This window comes from Ischnura elegans, chromosome X (genome assembly GCF_921293095.1).
Source record: "Ischnura elegans chromosome X, ioIscEleg1.1, whole genome shotgun sequence".
NCBI lineage: Eukaryota > Metazoa > Arthropoda > Insecta > Odonata > Coenagrionidae > Ischnura > Ischnura elegans.
Genome location: NC_060259.1, coordinates 100,649,787 through 100,667,276, shown reverse-complemented (window position 1 = coordinate 100,667,276; position 17,490 = coordinate 100,649,787). Strand labels below are relative to the sequence as shown.

General features: G+C 38.8%; 1 protein-coding gene across 1 annotated transcript in view; it reads right to left on the bottom strand.

Moving 5' to 3' along the window:
* LOC124171223 overlaps nt 1-17,490 on the bottom strand; it is a 54,672-nt gene that overhangs the window by 22,166 nt on the left and 15,016 nt on the right. The window contains exons 2-3 of the mRNA XM_046550365.1: nt 3,369-3,493; nt 977-1,219 (exon numbers count right to left, since the gene is read on the bottom strand). Of these exons, the coding sequence (XP_046406321.1) occupies nt 977-1,219; nt 3,369-3,493 (368 nt within the window). The remainder of the gene's footprint in view (nt 1-976; nt 1,220-3,368; nt 3,494-17,490) is intronic.

The window sequence follows — 17,490 nt, the reverse complement described above, 5'->3', positions numbered from 1 at the left end:
GCTAGTAAGGCACAATAACTCGTAATTGCAATCATGGATCATAATTGGAATAACAAATTAATAATTCTATGTTCTATTTAGGATAAGAATCCGCAGCTCACGTAAGCTGTGCCCTTATAAAACTTTGGGTAAATCTATACTGGAAATTTCTGTCGGAGTGAATGAAGAAGAGGCGTAAAGATAGGCATTGGGATTGTTCCGAGTGAGACACAGCGATGTGATCACGTTTTAACGCCTGATGGGTGGAGTTCTGCTGATGAAGTGATCTTCACTTAACAACAAAATATGGACCAAAATTCACTTAAAATCGACGGTCATCGCCAGATATTCAGGTTATGAAGGCAGTAATTTTTCAACCTCACTAGACTGACACATCTAAGTCATTCGTAAGCACGTGGAAGGATACTTCAGGGCGGGCCCGCGGGGTTACACTCCCGGGGTAGGGTCTGTAAGCTCTCGCTTTTCACCACGGAAGGGGGAGGACATGGAAGGAGAAAGGATGGGAGCCCGACGACGCCTCCAAGGAGTGGAAATGGATGGAAGGGATGAGGAATCCCGCACCGTCACAGAGGCGGGCGGGCCCTACTACTAGCGAAAATATTACTTGCTGTTTCCACAGAAAAGAAAAAAATTCCTATGAGGAAGGAATTTCTAGGATTTTCCGTAGATTAATCCATAAGCAGTGTCAAGCTCTTAGCAAGAGAAGTTTGAATCGTGAGTTAACCAGTCAAAATGTGCATCTTTACATAGATGTAAGCCAAACTCTTGGCATCTTGCCGTTCCCCTTAATACAATGCCTTCTCATTCCTTTCTTATTTTAAGCTAATTTGCGCGGTAATTGAGTAATAATTAATAAAAGTTATATACAAATTGATAATTGGGAATAAAAAGTATACATTTTCATGTAAACCAAATTTGAAAAAAAAGTGCAAAGGTACAATCGACAGTTTTGACCCATTCGACTCAGCTGCCTTACCATCCAATGTACCATGGCTTTGTTCCTTGTTTCATACGAGCTCGGTCCTCGCTCATGTTAAACACCTCCTGCAGTGACTGGAACTCAGTCTCGTACGGGAAAAATTGGCAGTTCATCTGAAAACTTGAGTACTCCGAACTCTCCTCGTACAGTTCTTTGAAGAACTCGAAGCTGAACTCATTCTGGGCTGTCCAATTAACCATAGCATCCACGATCACCACCGGGCATCCTGTGTAGGCATATCTAAGAAGAGGCAGCAATTATTACCTACATATCAGAAAAATAAATCTCTCTTTCTAGTGGTCATAACATTTATTGAAATGCTAGGATAAACATGCATGCAGAGTGGTGTATGTATATTTACGGCAAATCATTTTGGTTCTATGCCAGTAGCCACCTTAGATAAGCCCAATGCTATACTAAGAGTGCATTTGTCGACTTCGATTTACGTGACCACATGTAAATTTGTAGCAGCTCAACTCCACTGCGTAACTCAAGCAGAGGTGTGCAGATACTCTTCCGTCATTCACCCCAATCACCCGTTAGTCTCCAATCCGTATCCCTTGTTACTTGTTACCAGAGGCGCCGACTCCATGGGGCCTGAGGGGGCCTGAGCCCCCTCAAAAATTCGTTATAGGTGTGAGGAAAAAATGTGTCAGGCTTGTTGATTTTCCCCGGAGTGTCCAGATATTGATATTCGAGCTATCAGGGTTCTAATGTTGATCATATGACACTTCCGAAATGCTTAAATATCTTAAAACTCACTACTTATAAAATTTCCCGGGGCAAGATCCCGGTTTGGGCCCCCCCAATATTTTTTGTAAGTCGGCGTACCTGCTTGTTACGGGTGTACCTGACAAAGATTGGAGACCGCTGACGCAGGCTAATGCTAAAATTTCCACAGCTAGAGTTTTGCATCTTCCAACTGTCAGAATTTTGAGCGGTATATTGAAATAAAATGTTCTTGTTCCGTTTGCAGATGGCATGCTAGCTATTTACTGGTATTTAATGGTAAAAATTATTGATGATAGTGATAATTATGATCAATGCGTTCTCACTACGATGAAAGGCGGGCTTTACAGAATGACTTCTTCATTATAAAGATTAGGATTATTGATAAAAGGAATGATTAATAACGATAAACATTTCCTGGGATACCACTCTCTTATTGTCAAATTTTCTGCATTTTATAGGCGTTGTGCTTGAGTTCTGAGGAGTACTACTAGAGGATGCTAGATTTAATAATTTATACTGCAAGACAAATATTTCCGGTTCGTAATTCATATTATATCTTGTGATACTTGGCTATAATTTTACAGAGTTTTTTTTTCTAAAAGTCGTAGTGATGGATTTTGAGGAATATAAAAGCATTGTATAATGATATAAGCACCATATGAATAAAGCAATGGATTTTTATTATTTTGAAAATAGTTGGTCTCTAACGGAGTTAGTTGATGACGTGGAATGTATTGCCATGAAAGCATTAATGCAGTACCGATAATGCTGCTGCGACATTAGCTACACACACTGAATGGAATGTGGGCACATTCAGTGCTGGCTGGATACGCAGTTTTTGGTACGAACATGAGCTCTTATCATTGCGGTGGCTATGAGCGTACAGGTCATTTTAATTTGATGCTAATTATGTCATCTAATTGGATCTGGAAGCAAACTTGTTTTATACATGAAGTCATCTTATCTTCTTCCTCATCGCGGAAAGTGACAAATTATCAAAGCTTGTTAGTCATTCGTATCCGTATGAGACTTTTAGGATGTTTGATTTCTTTCCGTTAGTTTGTTTGAGGTATGTTGAAAAATTAAGTGGGCCGTACGCGTTGAAAATTCAATCCTAAGCTAGTTAAACATGTAGTATGTATCTAATACTGCAGCACACTCGTTCAATGATTTGATATGTAGTTACTTTGTGTGCGGAGAGTTATTGTCAACTATACGGATAGAGTGCCGAACGGAACTGAAATTTCTCATTCGTGAAATACGAGTACAGAAGAGGAATATTATTTTGTGACACAGCAATTATACTAAAACTTAGCGATTACCTGCTATCAATATGTGACACATAATAGTGATTGAAAAATTGTCATACGGAAATACTGACCTCAAACAAAAATTATGAGATATTTCACCATTTGTTTCCATATTAAACGCATGGCATAAAGTGTGGTCAACACTGTCTTTCATTTTTGTTTCAACTTCCATACGTCGGTAATCAGTCGTTTACAGCTTCGATCGAGTCTCGAGTACTCGCTAGCAAAGCAAACTTGTTGGTATTCCATGTAGACATGGTGATAAATTGGAAAAAAATTCCTACTACGACAGAATTTTATTGGATGTACCGTCCTTCGGGTTCAGAAGAGGAATTATATTTTGTTACCTCTTTTCAAATTCTTCTGGTGAAATATTAGCCACTTTTTCCACCTTTGTCAAGCCTCGACACATAGAACAGTCTTCTGGAGGTCGCAGAGCTCTTACCAGCTGATCCGGCATGTAAACCGAGCACTGTAAATGAAAGATAGAATTACAATTATAAATTTTATAACTGTGTGTCAAGGCTGCACGGTGCACATAGCCATGGGGTCAATAAATATGAAACTTATTTTCATTTTAGTTACGAATAAAAAATAGACAAACGCTACTTCATTCATCATTTTTCTCCAAAGATGAAGCCTTGCGATTCCCATAATTCATTTAAAATTTAAATCTAACCAGTCGGATCACGTCAGCTGAACTGGAAGGCTATTCAAGCCATCCAGATTCGACGTTAAGGAAAGAATTATGTTTCTGTAAATAAATGGCGTTGAAGCAAATATTTGTAAGAATGAAATAGGTTTGAAAGGTAATATTTCGATGAGTAAAATCATTTTTAACAGTTTAAAGGCGTTCGTAAAGCAAGAAGTACATTGAAGTAATTCATGAATTAGGATGAAATTAAAATATTGTCCTAAAAACAGAATGCCGGATGGAGCATGGTATATGATGGCATTGAACAAAGCATCGGGGAAATAAAGGTGCACTATCTTTTTGATTTTTTGTTCTATGGAAAGAAATATAATATTTTTTTTTACGAAGTGAATGACGTTCAAACTTATTTAACCATCTTCAGTTACGAAAGATTGTGTTATACGAACCGGTTCTGAATAGAGGTATTAAGAAGTTAACTTCAATGCTAGGAATTCTTTTTTTCGAGTAAATTTCGAAATTCAATAGTAACCATTTACCTATTGACCTGGTTCATGTGTTCACCTCTTTTAACTTTGCATGTATAATATTAATTTTTCAGAATATTCTCAGGAAGTTTTCTCTGTTCACTCTGTTCTCAGTTTAACCAATCTCAAGGCAAAACTTGATTTTGAATAACATTTTAGCGAAATCAGCCTAATACAAATAAAAAACTTCCATAGTGAAAGAGGAAATGGTGGGTTTAGTACCGATAAAAGCATACTAGCAAAACAATGAATGACTGATGGGATTATTTCAAGATAAAAAGGACACTAATTGTATGGTTATCACATGCATTCCCAAATTTTCCTACAGTGCTAGAGGACATTTTCTTTATTAAGTTCATCGCGAAAAAAGATGACATTTATACCATCTACGATCCGTTTTCCTGGTTTTATCCCATGACGTTAACAGTATTGATCCTGATCAATTCTGTATCTACTCTCTTGTTTGATTTTGATGCTTTGAGGAATACTCGCTGTCATTTTTCTGGCGACGATAGGTCACGTAAAAAATGTTGGAGAGTTCATTTTTGTCAGGAAAAAGAATTAATTATATACTATTCTCCCTTTGAAATGAATTTTGCGAAATATTTTTGCTGAAAAAATACTGATAATAACGATACCTGTCCTTGTACAAGGCGACTAGCCAAATTGATTTTGATGAGGACACTGAGAAAGGAAAAAATGCAACTTCACTGGCATTCCATTACAATCAGCAGCATATGGCTTTCTTCGTAGAATAAATTAAAATATTTTGCTTTGGAATTCATAATTTTTTCAGCAAAATTTTTAGCAGAAGACTGCAAGATTATGTACAAGAATGGTTTTGGTGTCAATTTTGCTTAAGCGTGTGTATTAAGGGCGCTATTTTTAGGTAAGTGTTTGTGACGGGAGAGAGACCTCAGGTATTAGGAATGTAATTGCCTATATAGTCCCACTCCAAGAAACACCCGCTCACAAATAAACCCCTAAAAACAGTGGCTAGAAGTCGAAATTTATTTCAGGATTGTTGTTACTCTTCATTTCTCACCGTAGCTGACCACTTTGCAGCCGAATGTACGCTTTCTTTTTCTCCAACATTCCTGATAAATTCTCAAAGTGAATAGAGTAGCTGAAAGCTTAAATCTGGTCATGCAATTTACAGTACCGGTTAAAGACAATGCTCTCATTAGTCTCGATTCGGTGCTAACGTTTTCCAAAGCAGAGGCAATCACTTCACCGGGAGGGTATGGCGTATTTTATTATTTGAATAGGGTAGTTCCCTTCATCCAAGAAAACGAAAGGCATTGATTGCGATTCGTTACCCACCATTAGTGTATTCATAATATACTAATTATTTGGTTTTAGAAATCCCAGTTTAAACGAATGTTGATGGTCAATTTTAACCTCATTTGAAAAAGGCCAAATGGCGCCCATACAATGCCACGTGACATCACAGGGACCTAGATTCTATACGAGTAGATAGAATTTGAAGTTGTCTGCGATTACCAATGCATGCATGAGGCACAGAGCTCAGAGAAACGTTTCTTAATAATCACATATTAAAAATGCCTATGGCCGGAAAGTTTCCTTCGTTTGATAGGGTATTAATAATCCTTATTTAAGCCAAGCGCTACCTGCTAGCAGGGTACTCTGCTACCTGCTAGCAGCCTGCGTCGTATCAGCGCTCATGCCTCGCCTCAAGGTCACCTCACAGGGCGGCAGCGGGAACCAGAAGTACGTCACACGGACTTTTCCCATCATTCCTACTTAGCCGTCGCGTTTTCGTGCGCTTGAAAATTTTCACTTTTCATTTAATCGCGAAAAATAGATATCGTTATTAAAAAATCTAAAAGCGTAAATACGTACTCGATGAGCAATAATCTTCCGTTTAAGGCAATACAAAATAGGAAACCACCCTATTACAAATCAGGAGATGATATCTTTTGGTTAGTACTTGTTATTTTAATTTTACATCACTTTCGTGCAATTATCAACCAAAAAGTAGGAGATCAAAACGGTGATAGATAAACGGGTTTAGGTGAGCGTTAAAATGGCAATCTTCGGTTTGATTAATCTCATGGCTCTTATTTAGGATAAAATCTTTTATATCTCGACTCCTATCGATGCAGAAACCCCAAACTTAAGTCGATAACTAACGTTTGCTTAAAGTTCACGTAAGTCCTGATTGATAATAATGGCTTACTCATTCGGACTGCATTGTTTTAAAAAACATTAATGGTGACTCCTCTCGACTTGGCATTACTTTGGTAAGATCACAGCGAGATTTCTATTGGATACAAAAAACATCGCATGAACTGAAGGTATTCATGCTCATTAAAACTTTGTATTTAAAATTTGCGGCAAAAACACGAAAAAGTATTATTCTAAAATAACTAAGAGTTGGAATCAGATTTTTGTGGTGCCTTTTGTTGAGAGGGTCCGAGTTTGGTTCTGTGAGGTTCTGTGTGGAAATTTGTCTTCTCTCTACTCAGGGGAAACCTCTTCAATCATGTATTCTACAGATTTGGCATTACAATTAACAACGAAGACCCTTCCCTACCAAGTGCTCAAATTCCCATTCGGGGTTTCTGTCTGCTCTTCCTCTACTGGCATTTAATAATTCTTTCGTTTTTCAACGAACCAGTCGCTCTTAAAAGTGAGTGTGACATATCTGTCCTACCTTCTTGGCAAAAGTCAACATAGTTATAGTGATCGCTTTATCGCAGCCTACGCTCCAATAAAATAGCGTATACAGTTTATCTCAGGTAATTCGACGTAGCATCTCGGACGAAGCTGTGAAATTTCCCTTCGCAGCAGAGTATTACTTCTGGTGCCTCGGTATGTATATTTCTCATGCTAGTCCAACACGATGACCACCACGCCCCTTAGGATCCATGCTAGATGAGGGGGATGTTGCGCAGGTTAGCCCTGAAAACATTTTTTTAAATTGCGATAATGCGAGCTCGGAATTAGAGCAGAAGCTATTTTGCCATATCGCATCCATGCATTCTCCCGTGCGTTCTAGCAACTCACCGCTTTACACGGCACAGTTTCGACTGCGACTTCGCACAAACGTCAGATTGCGCATTAATGACGTGCCCCGTGTAAAACGGCCTTAAGGTTCATGTCGCCGTAGTCTCTCCCCTTTCCACCCTTGTCCGCTCCTCCCATAGCGCCAGCGCTCGTAAGAGAAACGATCACGAGGTTCCAGCTTACAGATACAGAAATAAGTTAACAAGTGCGTGAAAATGGTCATCTTAAGTTTATTTCCTACGACACTCATTTAGAATAAGTTTTTTATGTGAACTGCAGTGCAATTTAAGTTCGTTCAGATACCTATTGACGGAAGAATAGAGGGATCCTTTCAATTCCTTTCAATGCAGAATAGGCCGTGAACTTGAATCTTCAGACAATGAGCGGAATAAAGTATGCTTGGTTGGAGATCTGTACAAAAGCATGGCGATCTAAATATACTTGCTTCTTTCTAAATCAGGGGAATTAATTCTCGAGGATATTCACGAGTACTCATCTGCATCTTTTATCGGTATGATTTTGTGCTGTGATATTTATCTCTTATAAGCACATCAAAAATGTGAACTACTAATTTTGGGTTTAAAAGGTTATGAATCTGACGTATTTGAACATATTAAGTGGTGAAGGAGGTCTTCATCTTTTATGTAAAATTTTCTCAGTGTTCAAACTTTAATGAAACCAGTTTTGCTCGTTATCGTCCTCATTAGGAATTGAATCTGAACATTTCTGGCGAAACGATGGTCACTATTTATATAACTCATGACTGAAAATCGACTTCGGGAGGAAGTTGGAAAGAAGCTGTCGTTCCTAGTGCCATTTCAGCAAAGGAAATCAGGTCCTATGTCTAGTGGTGGAAAGATATTTAAATATAATAATCAAATTTTATGGCCTCATATTTTCTTCAAATTGGGGTGTTGGCTTGCTGGATCTGTACATTTCCTTTCGAGGCCCACTGTAAATACAAGTGTTTACTTCGCGAGGTAAGTGACGAGGCGTCAAATGTCCATTAAAGGAGGGGAGAGTGCATCTGAATGATAATTTTATTTCAGTGATAGTGTTGAGATATGCGGAGGGGAAGGGTGAAAATATACTTGTTTTAAGACCTCTCCTAACGATAGCCTGGCTCACTACCAATGCCCGTCCCTACTGACGAAGAGCGGCCCAAGAAATCTTCTCCATTGAAGTAGGGATGTCTTTGAAAAATCTCCGTCACCAATCAAGCACGAGAACATACTCAAGCAATGAGAATCCAATCTTGTCAACCGCACATGCTTAATCATCTTAGGAATGTGTATTAGGGCTTCACAGGCGCGGATACTCAACCGAAAAATTTCATACGAGGGGTATTTTTTCAAGTCACTAATTGGCACATTGAGCGATTTGATGTACAAAATCCGTCCATGCTGATCCCACGTTCGTGATAAACACACCTGGAAACACAAAATTTACACACATATGTCACATTTTCTCAAATACATCAGGAGGCCCATTGGGAGGCAAGGTACTGTTACTTGCCATCTATGAAGAGAACTCAGGTAAAATGGCCCACCACTTATATTAATCCTTCAATTTTCAAATTCGCTGAGTTGAAAAGTATCTTTTCCTGACTCGTAGCGATAAAATTTTATGTCGTTCTCTCTTCATGATGTGCGTCATACGAGGATGAATGAATAATCCTCGTACCTTATTGAGCCCTCTCCCCAGTCAATGATCGCATATTATTCAGTTTTTTTTTTAATCTTTAAGAGAAAGTAAGGCCCGAGTGTATAGGTCTATGAAAAATCATCGTGATTAACCGATTTTACCTCACTCGGTGCTCATTAAACATCATCTAAATATTTGATCGTGTACAAACTCCCGAAGAAATATGGTAGAAGTAGAATTCATGAGAAAAATCATTGATTTGGACGGGTATTGAAACGTCGTGAAGGAAATAATTGGCTTCGCCGTTAATGAGGGGGAAATATCAGAAACGTTTGTGGATAGAAAAGACACTTAGGGACTGATCCTAGCGCCTCTTCGAATTGTGGGTTAAATGTTTGCAGGATTTGTAAGGTTTGAAAAATTAGTAGACATTGTACAACCGGTTTTGCCATTATAAATTAGTGTTAATTAATGATATTCATGCATTTAAGATAGTTTAAGCGCTTTCAAGTGCAACTTATTAAGAGCAAGCCACGAATATTCTGAGGCATTTTGTCCATAAAATATTCCTATTCACGAAAATTGCCTGTTTTTCTCTATTCCTCAAAACCAGAAAAATGTCTCCGCAATTTATATGCTTTTTGCCCCAAAATTATTTCCCAATTTCGCAGAACACGTTGAATTCATCCGTGATTATCGGAGGATACATCAATAATAAATATTAGTGATGTGCTGCAATGACAAAGTTTGATTGGTTGCGTGTAAAAATCTTTCTAGAAAGTCTGTAGTTCAATTAGTTCAAGCTTTAACTTCAAAATGAAATTTTACTTGCAATACAATTCATTCGCCGTGAATAACTGTTTTTCGTACTTTGATGGAAATAAGAGTTTGAAGAATTAATCCCTATACTTTCTTAATGTTGTAGTCATGAATTTTTAGTGATTGTATAACGGCATGTTGTTTTGAGCTTTTAATAGGGAAGAATGGGTGGCAGAATTTCATGGTGATAACATAAGAGAGGGTAAGGCAGGGAAAACACCTCCATTCTACCCTACCCTCTATCATTATTTCCTTTACTATACATACACACCTAAAGAAATGAATCAAAGTTCTTTTCGCTCTCTCAGTTTACCTAGCGATGGATGTATACGCGGCATAATAGCTAGTTGCACTTTGTGAAGTAACAGGTGAACATTAAATCAGTACTTTAATCAATTCACATAAAATAAAATTCACTTTAGTCACGGAATACCGATGTTTATCGAATATTTTAAAAATACAATAAAATATCTTCCCTCGATAGCAAAAAAAGCAACATCGTATTTTATTTTCGGACTAGAGTGACGGGAAAGGGAATCCAGGCAGAATGGACTGTCCAATTGGCGACCTTTTGTCGAACACTTCGTTTCACTTCAATTGTCCTCGCGTCAGAAACACGAATCACTCGGGCCGTGATGAGAATGCGATTTGAACAATAATGACGCCAGACCTCTGGATATAATCACAGCAGACTCGTGTGGAAGTATAGAACACAAAAGTGTATTTTATTCGGAAGTTGATCAATATTCCTCGTAAGGGAATCGAGCATGGGTCCGGGGATACTATGCCGATAACCCCCGATGAGTATATGACTCCAAATACATTATGAGTGAAAATGAGAGGGTTGTCTGTTGTGATGCTTGCTCACCGTTGGTCCGTCGGGTGTAACTTGGGCTCATGACCCATTGTGTTGATGGCCGTCTGCAAGTGGCGGGTTTGTAATGAGCGCTACCGCCGAAGCGCTGAAATAACGAGAGGGCCGTGACAACTACACGTTATACTAGCTCGTTTGGTCACCCCCGCGGTGAGAGCCTCTTGGATAGATAATAAAAAGAGAACTATCTATTTCACTCATTTACGTTGAGTCCCTCTGGGACGGTTGGTTTGGTAAATGGTAAGTGAGCCATATGATACGAGGAAATAAGCTTTTGATTAATAGAGACTATGGAACTGATAATTAACGAAAAAATTTAATATACTCCTATTGAAGAAAGATTTCGTGCTTTCCCAGTGCATAGACTGCGTGAAGAGTTCTCAGGATCGCCACCGCGTCTGGAAATGCATTACTGCCGATGTTTCGATGCCTCGGCCATCGTCTTCAGGTCTGAGTGCCGAGTCCCCGGTCCCGGTATGATTGTGCTTTTTAGCCCTGAATTTACGTTGTTGCTTGTATGCGTATCGATACCACAACTTCAGCATGCATGGATGGCCCATTAGGCCGGCGCTTACTTTTCAAAATGATCCGATTAAAACATTCGTAGTCTCAAAATGTGCAAAATGGTCAGAAAAAATTATGAAAAAGTTTCAGGTTCGTGCGACGTCGGATAGCCGTGCCTGAGGCGCTTAAGGCGCCAATAGGGCCGTAATGCAGTTATTTTGAATGTTGAGTTTTTAGTCTCGGATAAAACATTTCCTGAAGTAATCATGGTATTTTAGAGATCTCTGGAAAAAATTTTCAACCGTTTCGTCGTATCTCGACTCCTTCATGGCGAAACGCTGCCTCAAAGGCGGCCGCCGTGCGACCCCCGCCTCCCTGCCGCACCGCGTGTTGCTCGATTCGCGGACACTACTTAGTCCCTTGGATCTTCCTTCCTCTAACATGCTGGCAGAGTGGATGTTATTGACAATCTGGGGGCCATATGATCAATTTGCCAATGCAATTGTATAAAAAGTATAATTTAAGCGAAAAGAGGGAGGAAAACTAGGATTTTCACGAGGTAAATGCATTGAAACGACAGTATGAGATGTGTATAAACTGTTCTCGGGATTCCCACCGGGTTAATTCTTTCATGACGGCCAACTTTGAGGTATTTAATTTGAAAAAAATAAATAAATCAACATTCAGCCCTGATGATGAGCGCCGAGACGGAGCTTGAAACGTTGGCCGTTATGAAAGAATTAACACGGTGGGAATCCCGAGAACAGTTTACGCACATAATTCGCCGGGAAAGCATCAAATCATATTTAACAGTATGATATCTAGTTGCTTTTCATGTCTAACAATCAAATTTGACATTTTGTCACCGGGAAAGCTTTAGCGGTGGTCCTCCCATCCCCTTTCACTCTGCCCGTCTCCGCATGGTGGTTCGCACTCTGCTTGTGACTGGCGTGTAGTTGCAATAGTTCTTAGGTGAATGTGAAGTCAGCTTTAGAATTGGTGAAAATATTGTCAAACTTGCGGAAAGACAGTGAAATCCACCCGATAGGAAGTAAGTCCTTCCACGTTCTCTGAAATGAGAGTGGTCCTCAAGAATATTTTCTTTTTTTCCTCCCTCAGGCACGGCTATCCGACGTCGCACGAGCCTGAAGCTTGTTTATAATTTTTTCTCACTATTTCGCACATTTTGAGACTACGAATTTTTTAAATCGGATCATTTTGAAAAAATAAGCGCCTGCCTAATGGGCCATGGAACGAAATCAGCGTTGGAGAATATAATTCATTTTTCTAAGCATTGGGAACATTTGATTTTACAAGAGAGTAGGGGACCAGTGTATACCTTTCCAGTGTAAGTTAAGGAGAAGTTGAATTAAAGGCTGCTTGTGAGCGCGTGCATTGCACCCTAAAGATAAGGAAACTAAAAAAGAAATTACATGGAAGAATTTTCCCTAAGTAGTTCAAACTAATTGTAAAACTTAATGACTAGCCGGCTTTATATGGCGCCGGCATGTGGCCAAGTAACGATCCACTGCAGTTGTGAGTGTCGAGTGAGAATTTTCCTTGCTTACAGTGTGTTCTTGGCCACTCTAATTTCAATAGACTCTTTCATTGGTCGATCCCAAAAGCCGTTGGAAAAAAATGGCGATGGGATGAGAGCCATATACTCTCAATATTTAGTGTATTACGTTTGCAGTCGCGAGGAAAAGCATTCTAAAGGCATGGGGTTCATTAATCGCATCATCGTGAATACAAATAGCTGGTTAATCTTCCCAATTCTATAATATTTCTCCGTAAAGTTAAATTTTCCGTCCCCGTCAGCGACGCGAGTGATGATTTTTTAATGCGCGGTGGATGGCAACGCACCTATTGGAGCCAACTGGAGAATACTTTATTGTAACATTTGTGTGCTAAATTATTGCGAAGTTCTCTCCCCCCCCTCCTACCACTAAAGCTGACTCTGATCTGCACCACGGCATTCATAAAGGCCACCCAGAGAAAATATTTCAACGTCCATACAGGCGAATTGTCTCAGCTCGGTTAGGACTCGTGTTTGACTAAAAATATCCATCCCAGCAGGGATTTGATCTTGGATGATAGGGGTGGGAAGAAGTAAGCTATGACCAAAAAAAATTCCATCGAGATTCTTGGGGATGTCAGGCTCGGTGACTTTTACGCGTTGATGTCAAGAGGGCAATTCAACGGACACGAAAGTGTTTGACGAAAGGACACCAATGGGACACTGCGCGCGAAGGAGGCGCCGTGCTATTGCGATTTATGAGCCCAAGGACGCCTCCGTAGTAGGGCGGAGGGGAAACGGACGGTGATTCATGCAACGTCCTTAGAGCGACGCAGGCTACCACTAGCCTAACCAGATTTTCTCTACCTAGAGAAATGGAAGATCATCCTTTGATGAGAATGATTCGGAGATTTTCTCTGGTTAGTGTCCAAAACAGTCATACCCTCTCCCAACATTCGCCCTACACATTTATCCACACCTGCATGGTACCTTCGGAGTTCTTGTCGCTGCTTAATTTTCCCCACCTTCTTCGATAGCGTATGGAAATACGCTTCCAAGGCACACTAGCGCACGTGCATCTGGTATTATTTCTCACCAAGAATGCCATGCGAAGTATTGTCTAAGACCAAAGGTGACACATAATGGCTTTTATACTGAAAATAATAATTGGGCTCGTGTAGAGTAATAATATTTTATAAAGTTTCAAGGGATTGATAATGGGGTTTTTCAGAAATCTCTCCGCGTATTTTCGTATTGTTGACAACAGTTTTAGTTCCCTTTTTCAATTCATGTCAATTAAAACAATTCTACAGCTACTTAAACCAAAGTGAAACACGATTTCAATTACTTCGGTTTGATTACAATCAAAAATTAATTCCTAAAAGAGTAACTATTACCAGGAAAATATCTTACTTCATTAATTGATCAATAAGAACAATATATCTATCCTAATGTAACCGACCCTCGTGTTGAATCACTGAGTGAGAGCTGGCAGAACAATTCCATTAATTTAGAAGGAACTAATATCCCCCTACCTCAATCAATGGCTGCTCAAGTTCGCGGAAAACGTGTCTGAAATTGGAGCACCATTTTTAGTAAGAATGTGTAATTGAGACGTAAAAGTAATCAATTGAATGTAAATAACTAATCTCTTTCATGTGATTGCTACATTTTTAGTTTAAAATATAAATGATGTTTCGTTTTATAAAGTCTAATTATTTTGTTGCCCCTTCTAGTTATCAACGTGCTCTTTAGCAAATTGAATCGTAAAATTTTTAATGTTTAATTCAATTCATATAGTATTTTCATAATGTTCCATGTGACTCCTGTTTCTGACGGGAGGGCAATTTCATGGACACGGGTGTTTAACGAAAAGACGTCAAATGGATAGTCCATTCTGCCTGGGTACAAGACTGAGGCGAATTTTATCCGATTTTACCTTGTCAAACCATGGTTAAAACATTTACCCCTAACTTAACGATTTGTTATTTTGCCACACGTGGCATCGTCAGTTACACTGAAATAGTGAAAGGGATAGTGATATATTTGTTTTATACGCAAAGGAAAGAATGAGAGAGCAAAGGGTCGGATGGAATACATTTTTCCCTGATTTTTCATGCTCTTCATTGCCATGAAATTCAGCTCCATTACAATATAAATATTTCTTTTTACTCTCATTATACGCCACTGTAATTCATTAACTAAAACCTAGGCGTAAAAGACGGTTAGGAAACGCAGAAGCTAATTTCTCAAACTCAGTCCATTAGCCAAGAACAAGTGACAGTCATTCAAACCAAACGAATAGTATATCGAGAAAAATTGATTTTAAATTTTTCTCCAAATTGAATTTCAGCACACATTAAAGCAATCGATACCAGTAATTATGTATACTATAACAGATTATTAAGTTTTGCAATTCCATAATACTGTCATTTCGTGTAAATAATTCTGTCGGGACTTCTTGACCCGGGAATCGTTTGTATAGGATCGACCGAAAACAGTGTACCTAACGGTGCCATGGGTGGGGAACTGTTTTTGCCCTCTCAGTACTGGATTTAATGTTTCAAAGTTGATATTCATAGTCCAATCTAGAATCTACATTGGAAGTGAGGTGCTGGAAGAGTGCTTTGGTCGGAGTCAAAATTCTCAAAAGATGGTGTTAAAGCAAAACTTCCCTCAAAAGTTAATTGCCATGATCCCAAGGTTGCCATTGATATTGGTCAAATTTTAAATGGTCTCCTTATTAATCACATCGACCTAAGTACTCTCAGCCGCTCATTATTCCCTTACTCTGGTCGTATTCCCGTCTCACAGTATCAGAATATTCGACAAAGCAGCGGACATAGCCGTTACATTCAGTTACACCTGTATTATTGGGCACCAAAAACAGTTCTGCGCATTACTGAGCGAGTGAAGAATAATGATTGTGCTCTTTTATTTTCGTCTTGTATACGATTTTTTTATAGAGGCGCGAGCTCACTCGTAACATCTATCAATATAAGATATCGGCGAGCATTTATTATTTCCTAATTTAGGCATTCATGCCAAAATATAAAGCTTAATTTACATTTCCATGCATGGTTCAAATACCTCCAATTTTTTCAGATTAAAGAATTTTTTGGGCTTATTTTTCATTGATATCAGGGTTCAATCAAATATGCTCCAAAATCAAGTGCAAATTGTAGCTACTTTAAAAATGTAGTTGACCGGAACATATTCGAAGAATGGAATACCATACACAGTCAGAACGTAGCCGCTCGATTAGGTTTGCAGCATACGTCGTTTTTAGAAATCAACTTTTATTAACTCTCAATTAATTACTTTTATCCTAGGAAATCATGAGAATATTTATTGAATATTATCGTGAGCATTTTCAGATTGTCCCTGGTGCGTGGTCTGGAACAATTTTAGAGAAAGGAAAGACAGCCACCAGTGATAATCGCTGGATATCGTCATGATAATTATATCTATTATAATTTTAACTCTGCCTGCGAGGTCCAATGGCTTAGAAAAGGAGGATTTTGAGTGATGAATTTTTTTCTCAATAAGCGAAAATAGTTATTGTCTCGCAGTAATCTAGGATGTGCATGCTTTAGATTACCACTATTCTGAATCGAGTGAGGAGACCTTGGGATTTCTCCAGGGCTGCGAAGAGAAAAAATTCTGGCTTTAATACTTTCTGACTTAAATATTGCCTAGTGTAAATCTTCTATTGGCTTCAATAAATACTATAATTCGATGAAACCAAAATATTTCAGGGTTTCTGATATCTTTCTGCTATCGGTATCGCCAGTAGCCGGAAGAAAAAAATGTTTGTTTTTTTTTGCGGAGATAACACTGAAAAAAGATTTTCTCAAACTAAGTTATGCCCACTTGATGTAATAGTAGGCCCCTTTTGAATATGTTTCCAAAATATTTTATTGATTTAAGAGTGCGTTCCATTAGAGTTGAAGTCTCAAGAGATGATTATTTTATTTAGAATACTGTATTGAAATTGGATGGTTTCCTTTAATCTTAAATTAAGAATTCCGTCTTTAGAGAAAAGTATATTACATGCTAAGATTGAAAGTATTTTATAACCACATAATCTTGAATCACAAAATCTGTGTTTCAATGCTATAGCTTGTTTAGATAGGTGAAGGTAGTGCCCCCTCATAGAAGACGCCACGGACAGGGTACTGGCGACTCTACCCTGAATGTGCGAACTTACACGCCTGTGGCGAGCTGTACCCTCACCGATCAAAACCAACTATCGAGTTGAAACACTGATTGAGTGATTATATTGAGTGAATAAAGAAAAACGTGATCTGGTAAAATGAGTGCTGGATTAAAATACGTTCATTGGCTTGAATTAAAATTTCAGTACATTTTGCATATATTTTAAACAAATAATTTTTCAGTTAAAATGTATGACAAAGTTTTTAATTCCCTTGTGTACCTAGTTGGACAAAAGCATTTTAAAAATCCAGCATAAATTCTTCTTTTTCAATTGCCTGATCTAAAACGATAATGCTTCTTTTATCTAATATCCTGTCACATAACGTGCATGCCACAAAAATTAATTTTCAACGAAAAGTCAGCCTTGCACAGTTATCTCCATGACGACTCTTGTGTTATGTCTGAAAGGTTTCGCGAATGATGAGGTCTGCTTTGTCGATAAAACTAACTTTAAAATATGCTCTAGGTCAAAAACATCACACACGCTTCTTCCCCACGAGTGTAGCTCGTCGATGTCCTCCGGGAGCCCATTTACACATCATGGAAATGTCTCAATGCCCCACACCGAACGCGGGACGCACGCCTCGCAGCGTGGGCGCATGTTGCTTTATAATTATCCGAGTAGTTACGGAAATACTCTAACATTAAGAATATTGTCTTAAAGACGGAAAGTTTCAGGTCTTGA